Genomic DNA, 14,799 nt, shown 5'->3' with positions numbered 1-14,799 from the left:
GAGAGACCAGTTAGCCGCTGGGGAAGATAACATGGTGTGCTGGTGGGGGCAAAAGGGGAGTTAGTCTCATGGATTTATCTTTCACCTCGATAAGGCGGGTGAAGGAGGGGCAGATCTTCCGGTCATTAATGAAGGCATCGACCTCATGAGGTTTGTGTCAGGACGCTCAGTGGATCTGGAGCGGGCGGGGGTCCGCTCGGGGACGGGCCGCTGTTCTGTTGATCTGGATCTGTGATAGAGCTGTCTATCTGCTGCTTCGCAATCCCTGCAACGTTAGTCAGAAAGCAGCTCAGTTGATCTGCAGTGCCCTCCTGCTATTTGGTTATGATGCATCACACTGATTTTTGAAAAACAGTAATTGTTTAAAATCACTGCGTAAGAAAAAAAAAAAAATGTAAGAGAGAAAGTCTCTTCCCCAACATAGTCTGAACAAATGCTCACTAAATTCTTAAGATTTCCGAAGGAACCCAAATCTGCCCTAAATAGCAATTCCCGGTGAAGATAACTGGAGTTGGTCGGTTATATTCCCAAGACAAACAAAACTGCCTGCTTTGCGAAGTGGATTCCCTTTGGGATAGTTGAAATAGGTGAAGGGTTCTACTTTAAAAGAATTCAGTCAATGTTTCTAACATGTTCAAAAGAGTGTGTAAAAACCATGTAAGCGCTAGTCTCAATAAACCCCTAAGGCTGTTTGTTACACCAAATAAGATATGAAAAGACGTTCAACACAATCATAGTATACTGATACACCTGAACATTCAAAGAGAAGAGTCCAGATGTTCTGAGAAAACAGAGCTACGTTGCAGTCAGTAGCCATAGTTATCATGGTCTGCAGGAAAAACCACCATAGAGAAAGCTGGTGAATCAGCCAACCTATTTCAGTGCAGTTCAGTGATGCCAACCAATACGATTCAGAATGGGTCTGAATTGATTGAAATAATAATGGTTCTGAAACCATGTGATCTCTTTGACCACAAATAAACCAACATCAAATCCTGATCCTTGTCGAGAGGAATCTACCATTGCTGATTTCTTTTTTAGCCCTGGAGTCTATCATAATGCTTTTATATCTAACATGTGGCCAATGAATGTTTTCTAATACAAACCCCGTCATCAGTGAGATGACCCTAAAAATACTAGCTTTGACTCTAGAACTCTAAATAATACGTAATCTAAAATATACTGCAAATCAAACTATCACCTCCCCATCTAGTTGTAACTACAGAAATGGAAATACTTATATATTTTAAATGGTTAAGCAAGAATTAGTTCCTCTCGTGACTAATGTGTCAAGGATTTCCACTTTACCAATAAATTCTCAGTCTTATTTTTTGTAAAGAAACACAAACAATTTAAAATTAAATAAAGAAAGAAAGAACACAATTTCCCATATGTAATTAATTATCTGGCATACAATTTTCGCTCAATAGATTAAGTGACATTTTAGGAATTGAATACTGGGTTTATTTTACAATTTTCTTATCATTATCTGACACTTTCATTCAAGGGTAATATATAAGTCAAATAGTTTTTCAATATTTTGAAGTCCATGTACCATAATATGATTTATTTCCTAAGGTAATTTTGGTATTTTTATATAAATACATATATAATATTCAATTACTTGTCAACAAAGGGAAAAAGGAAACTTGGCAGTTTAAAAACTCATAATTCTATTTTTATTCTTAAAAATAACTATTTTAGAAGAAACACTTCTCTTAGAAATTAAAATGCTCAATAATTTGTTAATTATTGGTATACATATCTATGAATATATTTATCACAATAGATAACTAAAATCAAAGGGATATACATTCTTAGATTCCTTAAAAGCCTATTTTTAGACAGTATCAATATTTATATTATTTTCACATTTCCTAAGTTAAGAATTGGGTTATCTCATTATAAAATAAATAGTAACAAAACTCTGTGGAATACCTATGACTACCCAAACAGAAATTCAGGCTATTTAATTTATTTATACAAAATTTGATTTATTCTGATTCAATCAAGCAATTTTTCCAAGTGAAAAGTTAATATATACACACGTTCACTTCTTTGACAATACATTTTTAATAACTGGAATATATCACTGTGAGTAAAATCTAGGGAATCATTTCAATTGTGTTGCTATGTTCCTTGTCCTTTAAATGGGACTGCTATTTATAAAGCAAACAGGTCACTCCTTAGGAATATCCTATATATATATATATATATATATATATATATATATATATATATCTTTAGTAAAAAAGTTGTTGGAAGACTATAATCAGTTTTTAAATTTTACTTACATTGCCTCATTTCATACATAATATAAATGATATGATTTCCATGTGTGAAATGGAAAAATCTGCTAAAACGTATAACATGAAAAGAACCACAGGTGGAGCAGAAATTCCTGAGACGCTCCCCACAGTAAAGTGGGATGGGAAGCTGCCACATTTTACATTTTGATTGCGCGACAGAAGGTCGAGGTAACTTCTGCTCCCACGGAAGGTCTTACTAGACAAGAACTGAGTGATTGCTGAGAGCATCGAAAGCAGCCAAGCCGAAGTCTCAGGAAACGCTCAGTCTCATTGCAGGTCTATATGGGATTGAAATATAAAGCCTGACAACCTACACTTGGTCAATTTTCATTCTAAGATAATAACATAAAGAATGAATCCTGAATACAGGGTAGCAACTGGAAGGTGGGAAATAACGGGAAAACCATTTATAATGCATAAAAAATTTTAGTGCCTATTTGGGTTTCTGAACTTGGGGTCTGCATTTTAATATAAGTCATTTCCTTTGCAACCCTACTTGTGTACTTTATTTTACTTTATGCATTTTATATATTTTTATTTTTATTGATTTCAGAGAGGAAGGGAGAGGGAGAGAGAGAGAGAAACATCAATGATGAGAGAGAATCATTGACTGGCTCTCTCCTGCACGTCCCCTACTAGTGATTGAGCCTGCAACCTGGGCATGTGCCCTTGACCAGAATCGAACTGGGGACCCTTCAGTCCACAGGATGATGCTCTATCCACTGAGCCGGCTAGGGCTTACTTTATGCGTTTTAAAACATTCTTCAAAAAAGATGGCCATAGGTTTTACAAGATTGCCAAAGGTTTAGAACCACTCATAAAAATTTAAGTCTTTCTTAGGTAAATAATTTGTTATCTTCCAAAAAGCGATTTAATATATGTCATGGTTCTATCCTTTAAATAAATAGGTTATACTTTCTAATGTATGTTTTAAATAGTTCACTTTTTATACATGTCATTTACTGGGACAGATTACTGCTCTGCCCTATTTAGTGGCTGCTATTCCAAAAGGCAAGCATTTGAAGAGGACACAGTTGAACAGCCCTCTGCAAACAGAGCTAATTCCCGTTGATGATAATATTGGAACAAGAGCCCGTAATGGTTACACCCAGCTTTAAAAGCATATAATAGTGCATAAGGCTGTTGAGATGAGGATTTCTAAAGAAAGAATAATTTTATAATCATCCAGTGAAATTGCCATTTTTTAGCCATTTTTTTTCTCCCAGTATAGTCGCTCTTAAAATATTTTTTAAAAAATTCCAAGTATCTGTCACAACTTCCTGCTTATTTCACCATTTTTGCTACTTATTTATCCTATTTTAAACCAAGTACAAGGAATGTATGCAGTGTAGCAGGAAGTAAGGGCCATTGAACATTCTTTTCTATAACCACTTATACCAACCATCACAATGATACAACTCTAAATCAACATAAGCTTGATGCAGAGTATCTCTCTCGATATGATAGAATACTAATTCTACTCAAAAATTTAAAACAACCAGCACAATGCAAAGTTTCAAAGTAATGCTCAGATATGTCAGTGAAATTGTCCTAAAATATAACTCAGACCCTGAAGTCTATGCTTAAATCACTCTTATTTCATGTTTGTATTGTAAAGATGCCCTAGGAAACCTAACAGGATTTCTTAAAAAATAAAACTTGTAAAAAAAAAAAAAATAAAGCTGTTTAGGAATTAGTTTTTATTTTTATAAAGAAATTATTTCTTTCCAAAGCTGAAATCTTTAAAAAATGATGTCTCTCTGAGGGGCAAGGAGTATAATCTCAGGTTTGGTGTAAGAAATGTCTGTCCCATATCCACATTGTGTAATATAGTAAACTGATTCACACAACAGAAGCATTATACCTTTGATAAAATAGCTTAAATGTCTAGAGATTTTCTGAACATGAGCTGCATAGTATAAGAAATAAATACATAATAATATTTTTAAATGAGATATTTTAGGGTAATTAATATAACATATATATGTGTAATGTAACAAATAATTTAAAGTAATCATATGGCTCAACTATATAATTTTCATGATCATCATAATGTAGGAGGTAAAAGTTTAACTTTTTAAAAAAAACTCTATATTAGTTTAGCATTACTTTCAAAGTTAAAGAAATTGCAAGACACAAAACACCATGGAAATCATGGGAAATGATTGTGCACAAATAGGAACATTTTATTATTTCGGTGGGAGATAGATTAATTTATCCCTGGGAATGACAGCACTTCTCCATAGGGCATTTCTGTTCAGTTAAATATAAATTATGTATTTTTTAAAAGTAATTAAGTTTATTAAAAATAACAGCAATATCTAGAGTCAGCCACATTAGTAACAATCTAAAATGGGAAAATGTCAATAAAACATATGATGAGAGACAGCAAGACAGCTTTAATTTAGAAAAACATATTACTATTACCCATAAGCATGAATTATCATCAAAAAGAGAAGTAAAGTGTCTCAGATCTAGAAAAGCATTTTTTAAAAATAGTAATTATTTGAAACAGCAAGAGGAAAAGGTATCGTAATTTCTTTAAGATTAATAGGGTCAAATATAACAATGTATTATTGATATGCACACAGAGAAACATATAAAATGTAAATATCTTGAGAATGTTTTGAATTGAGTATCTTATTAAGTCTTTATAATTTTTGTTAATTTTTACTTCAAAAAACAAAAAACAAAAAAACACCCACCAGAAACAAAACTATGATTAAGCAGGATTATTTACTTACCAACAATTAAAATGCAGCAAATTAATACATCTTTAAAATATATATTTTTTCAAAATCCTGAGAGAAAATATAATTACCAACTTCTATCTATAAGATTTCTATTTTACTACTAAATAGTTTCATTTTCAGTGGATGTTAAAGTTTAATAACATTTGTCAATTGTAAGAAATTCAAGTTAGTCCACCAAGAATTTGGCCTTGTTTTCCCTTCCTAGATCCTTAAAAAATCCACAAAATACCAAACATTTTAAAGATGTAGATCACAGGACTGAATTATGCATTGTTATTCTTTATAGGAGTAAATGTGATGGGACATGGTCCCCACATTAGACTATCTGACTATCTGAGTGTTATGTTCACCAGCTTCACTGATCGACTTGGAACAATTCTTTAGCCTTCCGTTTGCTTTGCTGGCTTTACACTGACAGTGGAATGAGAATAGTGAAAGTTCCTCATACACACTACTGCCTGCTGCCTTAGCTGTCACTTCATAATGTCAGACCAAATCACACACACAGCACACAAAAGTAGCTATCTGAGGATCAATTCACACACACACACACACACACACACACACACACATTTTCAGGCGGAATACTACCTGCGTTAGTCACTACTGATTACATGATACCTAACAGTCAACAAAAAATGACTAGAACACCAGAAATCAAGAAAAATAAGGCACACTGTCAAGAGGCAAAGCAATTAACAGAGTTGTAACTAACAGGGGATTTAAAATAAGCATGAATGATGTTAAAGATATAGTAGGAAAGATGGATCTCACACACACACACACACACACACACACACACACACACAGCTGGAGAAATTTCAGCAGATAGATGAGACCGTCAGAGAGTCCAATGGGAAGCCTGTGGTGGAGAAGATAAGGTGCTACAAGTGTCCTGTGCAGAGACTCACAGGGACTCAATCTGGGCTGCAGTGGGATCCAGGGGTGAAATCTGTTACAGCCGAGCAGGCAGCTAAGCTAACCTCTGACCCCACTGATGTGCCTGTGGTGTGTCCAGAATAAGATCATGGAAATATTATCATCCAGAAATGCAAAGACATCACAGAGGCAGGGCAAAAAGTGCCTCCTATTCAGTTCTCAGCAGCCTCACATACGGATCTGATGCTACCCTTGCTCATTATCTGTTAAAGTTGGAACAGTTTAGGCCGATCATTTAATATACATGGGGCACTTTTTCATTCATTTTAGATAGGCTGCTTTTTGATACTGTGGACTTATTAAAATGTTAGTAAGAAAGGTTATGTTCTGAGGCAGCAGACCTAGATCACTTGGTATGAAGTGAAGGAGAAGAAGAAGGAGAAAGAGAAGAAGGAGAAGACGGGATTAGCCCTGTTGGTATGGCTTAGTTGGTTGGAGGATCACCTTGTACACTAAAAGGTCATGGGTTTGATTCCCGGTGAGGACACATATCCAGGTTATGGGCTTGATCCCTTGGTGGGGGGTGCATGCAGGAGGTGGCTGATCAATATTTATCTCTCATATTGAAGTTTCTCTCCCGCTCCAAGACACAAAATGAAAGCTGAAGGGTCAAGAGGGAGGAGTTCCTCTATTAACATAAAAGATCTGACGAGGTAAAAGTAACTCAATGAAAGAATGGAAAAGAACCTTGTGGAATTCTGGTCCAAGAGTGGAATATTGGAATTAAGATTTCAAAGGCAGAACAATTTGAAATGATCATAAGACTCAGAGTACGGTCATAAGATTGACTGAAGCAGAATTGGAAGTAAAGTCCACTCCCTCATATTTGAAACAGTCAAAGAAATAAGTGGGTGCTGAATAGATCATTCAGGTGAACTCTACCCTCAAGGTGATGAAGACTAAGGCTAGGTGCTAAAAAAATCCAGTAATTAAAAGAGCATACCCAAGAGATCAACAGATGATACTAACATGGAAGGGCAATGAGTGGTTGTGCTAAGTTGCATTACATATAAAAGCGCAGAAGTTTAAAACAAGAAGCATGGAATGCTATGGTATTATATGTAAGAGAATGGGGAGATGATTAGGTAAACTTTCATATCTTCCGTAATCCCACCATCTCAGGGCACTAAAATGGGGTCAGAGGAATCGAGTAACTTGGAAAGTTAGCAGAGTGGAAACAAATGATCCAAGTCCCTTTAAAAAAAAAAATAAATAAAGCTAAGTAAGGGAATGTAAAATGAAAATTCAGTATAGCCTTTATTACTTCTGTGGAAGAGAACGCAACAGGCCAGGAGCCTGCAGAAGATGCAAGGTGTATGAGCATCTCCTCTGGCTCTCAGTTTGGGTAGTATATGTGTGGTTGCTCATTTCATTATTATGTTTTGAAATGTGCATACATTCTTTTCTATGTATCAGTCTGATAATGATCAAAGGGAATACTTTAAAAAGCAACGAAAGAACTTCATTCTTACAAAACCTACCCAATTTGTCTATATACAAACTCACAAATTTGAATCATTTAAATGACAGCAAACGTTACGGTAAGCTATTTGAAAACTTATTTAAATTTATTTTCCTATCTGTGTCTTACTTTAATGCAAACATTAATGATATTGTGTTTCCTGAACACAAGCCAAATCATGGTACACAGAAAAACAATTCAGAAATATATCCTTCAAAATAGGCCAGCTAGGTTGAGAATTGTTAAGTATTGTGAAATTAGTAACCAACCACGAGATGATCGAGAACTGATTCTATCTAGATCGATTTACTGAACGAATAAGTAATATGAGGCAGACACTCTATTTATTGATAATTAAAATTAGGAAAATATAGAATGTAAAAAATGTGGTGCATGGTTTTAACTTACAGTGAAATGAAGTCACCATAGTAAGTAGAATAAGCCTGTGATCAGTAATGCCTCATTCATGTCAGCTACCTTAAGAAAGGTCTTGGTTAATTATGAGGACAGTTATGTAACCACATTTCCATATATTTTTAAGATAAACGTATAATCATTGCAACCAAAAAATAGTCTAAATGTTATATCCAGCAATATTAAAAATAAAAGATAGAACAAAGTAAGAATTACTTAGTATTAAAGCAAAATGAAAGGCACTGAGAAAATGCAAAAGAAAATCAAATATAGTAATAATCACTATAATAAACTGAAAGCCATTCACTTTTAATTACATTTATTGAGAGACATCACAAAACTTGAATTATTAAGAATATATTGTTAATGGTATCTCTTATGTTTCCTTTCATTTATCTACATCATTTCAATCCTTAGAAATTTAGTCATTATTTTTCAATAATTTTTATTAACTCTTAATTTACTAAATTATTATTAACTATTTTATTAACTCTTAATTAACTAAATTAATAGGATAAAAATCATCACACATAACTCAAATCACTTTGAAATGATAGAGCACAGCACCTAATTCCTTGTCTACACTAGCTGAGCCCACCATAGTATCACTGCCATTCTCCTCTCTGCTTACAGGATCTCAAAATGTCCTTGAACTGGCTCAAGTCCCTAAAGCTACATATAGGCCCTTTCCCCCTTCTTTTTCTAGTTAATCCTCTCTTCTGTTAAGTGCCATGTAATTGACATCTCCCTCCAATATAAGGGGGATGGTGGTAGATGAGAAATGAACAAAGATTTTCCAACCGAGGGAAATCTACGACCAAGGAGTAGATTACAGCCACCTTGGGCAAGGCAGCCATAAGCCACTCAGTTCATCCTCAGCACTTCAGGACTGACTCCTCCACTGTTGAGGGAGGGAAGCAGGTCGCTAAGATATGCAGACATCAACCAGTGCTGTCTAAATACCCAATTATGAACTCTGTGGAGGGAGGTGGTCAGCCAGAGGTAATGAAACTGTGTTTGATCCTTCTAGGACATAAAAATTAATTGTCATTCTTGGAAACCTAAAATTTTAGAACCATCAACGATAGGATCCTAACTCATTCACCAGTTAATTGACATGTTACTGCAATCAAAGAGTTGATATTGCTTTACTTACTATTATTTTATAAGGATAATGTACCCCTATTTCATTATAATCGTATGTATATATATATATATATATAAAACAGAAGTCGGAGGAGTTATATCACAGTAATAGACACGCACATGCAATTCTATGAACACACTCAATTGTAAGAAAAAGTATACCTGCCATCCCTGTGATGACGGTCAATGGTCTGACTGTATCTGGAGCGAGGTAGAGTAAGAAAGTGACTGCAAGCGTGGCAGAAACAAGAACATAAATGAGACAAAGGAAAGAAACGAAAAGGTATAGTTTCATTTAAAAAGTGAGGTTAAAAAAAGATAAGCAGGTAGTAAGCAAAGCAAATGAAAATTGTTACTGGAAAGCTTGCTCTTTCCACCCAATATCCATAAGGTATGTCAGCGATAAAGGTTAAATATTCTAAATAGTCTCAAACAAAACACAACAAAAGATAACAAATTGAGATAAAAATAAATCATATTCCAAAATAAATTCTTGTCAGTTATTACCCAAACATCTTCAAGACAATCTGTAAAATGTTACACAATATTATAGATGCTTTCCAATTTTTTTAGGAGGAAAGGTGAGGAGAGAAAAATAATAAAATAATCAGAAAGCTCAGAAGAAAATAATAAAAGAGGCAAATTTTAATACTTGTCATATTTAGGAGATTTTACAAGGCAATTGTTTCTTCTTCAATCATTAATTACTTAAAAGGCTTTCTTTATAAATTCAATTTAGTAAAGAACAAACTGATTCAAATCATTTCTGATTAACTGCATTTATTAAATTTATTGGACACTAGACACTTTTCCATTCCTTATTTTTATTATGTTTATCGCATGCTATGGCTCTGCTGCATTCCATGCCTCATGTCCACCATAGCCATCAAAGCAGCACACTGACCTTCTAGGCGTCTGTGATTCTCTTCTTTGCATAGCACTAATTGAAAAATTTCCTATTTTCTCAAAACACTTAATTTTGGCACATGATCATTGCCTTTCGGTAAAAAAATAGAAACCAACCTTGAACTCTCTCAACTTCCATTCTAAACTCTAAATAGAGAGCAAATATATATTTGTATCTTCACTTGTCCCTTTCCTCTTCACCGAAGGAAGAAAGTCTTCCACTTGTAATTCCACTTCCCACAGGACCTAGCTCCATTCATCACTGTCTACAAGAGCCCTGACCACCAGGGGGCAGCTCCTGTGTGGACTGTCTGCCTCCTGGTGGTCAGTGAGCGTCATAGCGACCGGTCGAATGATTGCTTAGGCATATATATGTGTATATACGCCTTGCACACGAATCCATGCACCAGTAGCTCTCTGCCACCCTCCTGTAGCTCTCCACCTGCTGCCCTGCCCTCCTGTAGTTCTCCCCGCCCCCTCCCCCTAATAGCTTGCCGTCCTACCTCCTCCTATAGCTTTTTACCTCTGCTCGGCCTGCTTGTAGTTCGATGCCCCACCCTCCCACAGAATCCAGAATTGTGATCTGGTCCTTATGTGGTCGGTTGTTAAGCCTCAAGGCCATAACAGATAATTAGCATATCATATGGGATAGATGACCTACCATTCCTCAAGTGCACTAATCCTAAAAATAAAAGCTTAGCCGAACTTGCCTTCCTCACACTTGCCATTGCATCTCTTTGACTTTCCTGGACTTTGGCCTCTACAATTCTCTTGAAGTTGTCCTGTGATGTTATCTGTGAAATCCTAGAAAAATCCCTTAATCTTTTCTTAATCTTCATCGTATTACATTTATCTGCGGTATTAGATAGACATTGATTTTCAATCTTTATTTCTTGACACTCTTCTCTTGGTTTCTCAACACTATTTTTCTGGCTATAAAAAAAATGATATCTATTTAACACTTAGCTATGTGCCATGTACTCTATTAAACTTTGTCTACTTTATCCCATTTACTTCTCACAAAAACTCTTGGAGGTGGGTGCTAGGATTCCCACCGACAGAGACACTGAGCTATGAGTGCTTGCCCATAGCCATATAGTAAGGAGCAGGATTGGGTTTCAAGCTCGGGGCTTCCTTAACTTAAAATTCAGGGTCTTAACGTTTGTACACATGGCTTGGTCTCTTGCTTCTTTATTCATTTCATCTACTAGATTGCCTTTTTCTGCATTCTTAGGTGCAGGGGATTCCCAAAATTTAATCCTTTACCTTCCTTATATTCCAACACATTCTCCAGATAACATTACTTGTTCTTAACAGTGCAAACTCTAGCGTTAGCCTTAATTTTTCTTTGGGTTCCACAACACATTTCCAGCGGCCTTCTGGGCTCTTTACCCGGCTGCTTAAATGTCCTGCAGACTCTTCAGAAAAACACATGCTAACTGCGAGGCTTGACCAAGTCATCTGCCTATTCGGACACCCAGTGCTGCATTTGTGACATGAGAGGGCTAGAGCAGCAGTTTTCAAATTTTCCAACAAAATGTTAAGTTAAACCAATAGATAACATATAAACGCAGTAAAATCAGAATGACTCTGGGGTTGGAGAAAATGTGAGAATTAGACCCTGTCCCTTCCACTTCATCCCTACCTACATACAACAGGCTACCTTCAGGTGCCTCTTCAGAAGCTGGGACTCTAAGATCTCTAAAAGCCCTTCTACTTTCATTATAATTCTCTAATCCCCCCTTTGGAGCTTAATATAATCCATCAGCTATTCCTCATCTTGTAATTTAAATATCTATTAATGCCATGTACCCAAAATATTCTGGCATCTAGGATAAATAAAATTCTCACTGCAGGATATCACTAACGTGTTACAGCAATAGTATCTAGTACAGCATACTTATTCTAATAGTAAATTAAATCATGTAAACACATAAGCTCTTAAAATAATTTCTAACACGAAAGCGACATAGTTTTTGCCAGGAAAATTATGTTCCTAGTGGCTGCAGTTAACACAATTTACCATAGAGACAATGACCCAGAAAGTAATAGGGGATAGAGAGGAGGGTGAAAGGTGCCCTTTGCAATTCATCATTTCAGCTAATACCCCTGCACTCAAGTCTCTGAATTATTTATAAAGAACTTATTTTCTTTTCAAAACAAAATAGGATTTTGACTTAGGACAAAAGAGTAAGAGGAGAAGAGCACTAAAGGTCAAATCAAATTTTGATATATGATTTTTTATGTTACCCATAAGAAAAGAGTATGAATACTATATCTCCTTCTTATACCGCTGAAGTTTAACCAGATGCTATAAATGAATGTCAAATAGCATAATTTCTCCCCAATATGCTGATGTAAAAGCCACTATCTTCCTGCATAACTTTCCCCCACGTCCTCAAGTCCTTCATCCTTCATACTGGCTCTTTCAGACACACACCTGTGTTCAGCCCCTGCATCTCTGTTCTTGTTCTCACCTGGCTAAACATGCTCGTTTTCCAAGGCCCAAGTCATGTCCTACATTCTCTACGTAGCTTTTTAAAAAACACATGAATTGACTGATTTCCCCCTTTTTTTTTCCTGCTTAATTGATAAGCACATAAAATGGAAATTATTTGAAAGACAAAAAGATCCTTTAAACATGCTGAGAGGTAAGGCACATCTTCTAGGCTACACGATGCAACTGGAGGCACCGGGTCATTCAGCGGGCACAACAACCGTGTAAAATTGGCACTACTGTTATGATTATTGAAATGAGGAGATCAAATTCCAAAGAGGTTAATTTGCCCAAAGATACATGGCGAGCAAGTGTAAAAGCCTAAATTCAAACCCAATGCCTTTAGGTTTCAAACACCACGACAAAGTATTCAATAAAACACTGTCCTAGTCCAATGCTTCAGCTCTCACAGACAAGAAAGGTTAACACACCGTGCAAAATACCTAAATTTATCTACTATTTCAAAGGAAATTCTCTTTTAGACTTTTCAATCAACCATGTGATTGCCCTGATAAAATGCTGCTGATGAATATTCACTGTAAGAATTCTAGAGTACTCTTACCAATTAAATAATACATAAAAATTACAATGCTTTTACGTTAGTCTATTATTGGAAATATTTTAGAATATTAGGACAAACAGAAATGAAGAACCCATTATTTAATATTATGATAGATTACATGGGTAATACTGTAGTTTTGATTCCTTGTGTTAAGAAATAATAGTTGCACGGATAACTCAAAAATAATATATTACAAATGTTTTATAGGCCTATTTAAATGGCATTCTATTTTACTTATTTCAAAATGGATTTAAAACAGCTAATAATTAACAGTAATTAGGATCTAGTAATAATATATGGCATGCTAAGAGAGTAATTAAACCACATAGATCAATTTCTCCAAAGCTTTGAATTACTTGAAAATTTTTGCTAAACTATTATAGAAGACTCTTAAAGTTGTAAAGTGAATGTGAAAAACAATATTTCAATTATGACTATATCAGGTAATAACCAAGGCTAAGTCAAATTTTTTGTCATTAATACTAGGGCCATTTGCCTTAAAATATTACTAAAATATTATATGTTTGCATGATAGTGACACCTTTTGTGTGTGAGTATAATTCTAGAGGCTAATTTTATTCTATCCCTCTTTGCATGATTTAGACCACATTATCTTCAGAGAAAATATCGAGTCCATTTTTAATTATAAAAAAAACTTAACATAAACTTGAATGATTTCAAGTCATTTCAGACTTTTCTGTCCCTTCATTTCCCTACACTTTCAATAAACAATGAATTTGTTAATCACTATACAGACAGTTTCCAGAAATAACCAAACACAAAATTTTACTACGTGACAAAAGTAATCATTCACACACCTTCATGGGACTCCTTCCAATTCCTAATCATGATAGTTTATCTTTTATTCATTCTTATTGCACTTATAAGTATAAATTTTTATAGGTAGCATACCTATATTTACACCTAAAGACCTAAAAAACTATGAAAAAGTCAAACAAATAAAAGTAATATACTACACTAACTTTCATTCAACAATGATAAAGACATTAATTTAATAACTTCCTAATGTTTCCTTAGTTCTCAGAATCAAAAGCCAATACTTGCTGTGCTCTATTAAAGAAAACATGCTTAAAAAAACAATGAAATAACAAGCATGAATTGAACATATAACCCTGTATGTAGACATAACAAATTTATGGATATTGGCAGATACAGCTCATATTAGTTTATTTAAATCCCCCAAGTATTTCTACCAAAATTAGTTTAGGATGCATACAAAAGGACTTCTGAGTTCCTTTGTTATTTTATCACAACGTTCTTTGAATTGTAAATTATGTTTTCTTTTCTTATTTCAAACCCATTTTATAGTTTGGGGAAAATATAGCATTTTTTTATTTCATAAACAACAAACCATGAATTAGAATTAATCAATTTGTATAATTAAAAAATTAGTAATAATTAACATTAATTAATTCCAAGTATGTGACATTTAATAGAGTAAATTCAGAGAATTCTTCTAAATACAGCAATCAACAGCATGATTCTTTACGATGCTTAAAAAGTTTACTTAAGCCATGAGGAAGAACCTCTTCATGAATCAGTTTTTGTGTTTCCTAAACAAACCAGGCTTATCTCAATACTTTTATATATAAAAGTCACATTGATTTTCCTATGAATGTAACAGACTAAAATCTATTGCCACATGGAAATATTTTTATAGATATTAATTATAAAGTAAAAATAATAAAACACCTCATTTTCATTATGACTATCATTATAACCTCATATGCAAATTTACTAACTTACTAATTTGATTTAACAAAGGCCCAGAATTGCAAGAGCAAGATGAT

General features: G+C 34.5%; 1 protein-coding gene across 50 annotated transcripts in view; it reads right to left on the bottom strand.

The window, feature by feature from the left end:
• Positions 1-14,799, bottom strand: part of RIMS2 (regulating synaptic membrane exocytosis 2) — a gene marked incomplete at its 5' end in the record, with an annotated part of 298,413 nt that overhangs the window by 122,881 nt on the left and 160,733 nt on the right. For 27 of the 50 annotated variants that reach the window (XM_084864496.1, XM_084864498.1, XM_084864512.1 and 24 more), the window contains 2 exons: positions 86-265; positions 9,186-9,251. The exons of 5 other annotated variants lie outside the window; for them this stretch is intronic. In XM_084864496.1, the coding sequence (XP_084720622.1) occupies positions 86-265; positions 9,186-9,251 (246 nt within the window). The remainder of the gene's footprint in view (positions 1-85; positions 266-9,185; positions 9,252-14,799) is intronic. 18 more of the 50 variants (XM_084864513.1, XM_084864501.1, XM_084864515.1 and 15 more) reach the window with 2 other exon arrangements.

Source organism: Pipistrellus hanaki, assembly GCF_964339955.1.
Source record: "Pipistrellus hanaki genome assembly, chromosome: 17".
In the NCBI taxonomy this organism is placed as follows: Eukaryota; Metazoa; Chordata; class Mammalia; order Chiroptera; family Vespertilionidae; genus Pipistrellus; species Pipistrellus hanaki.
Note: the sequence above shows the minus strand (reverse complement) of the source record. Positions and strands in the feature narration are given on the sequence as shown.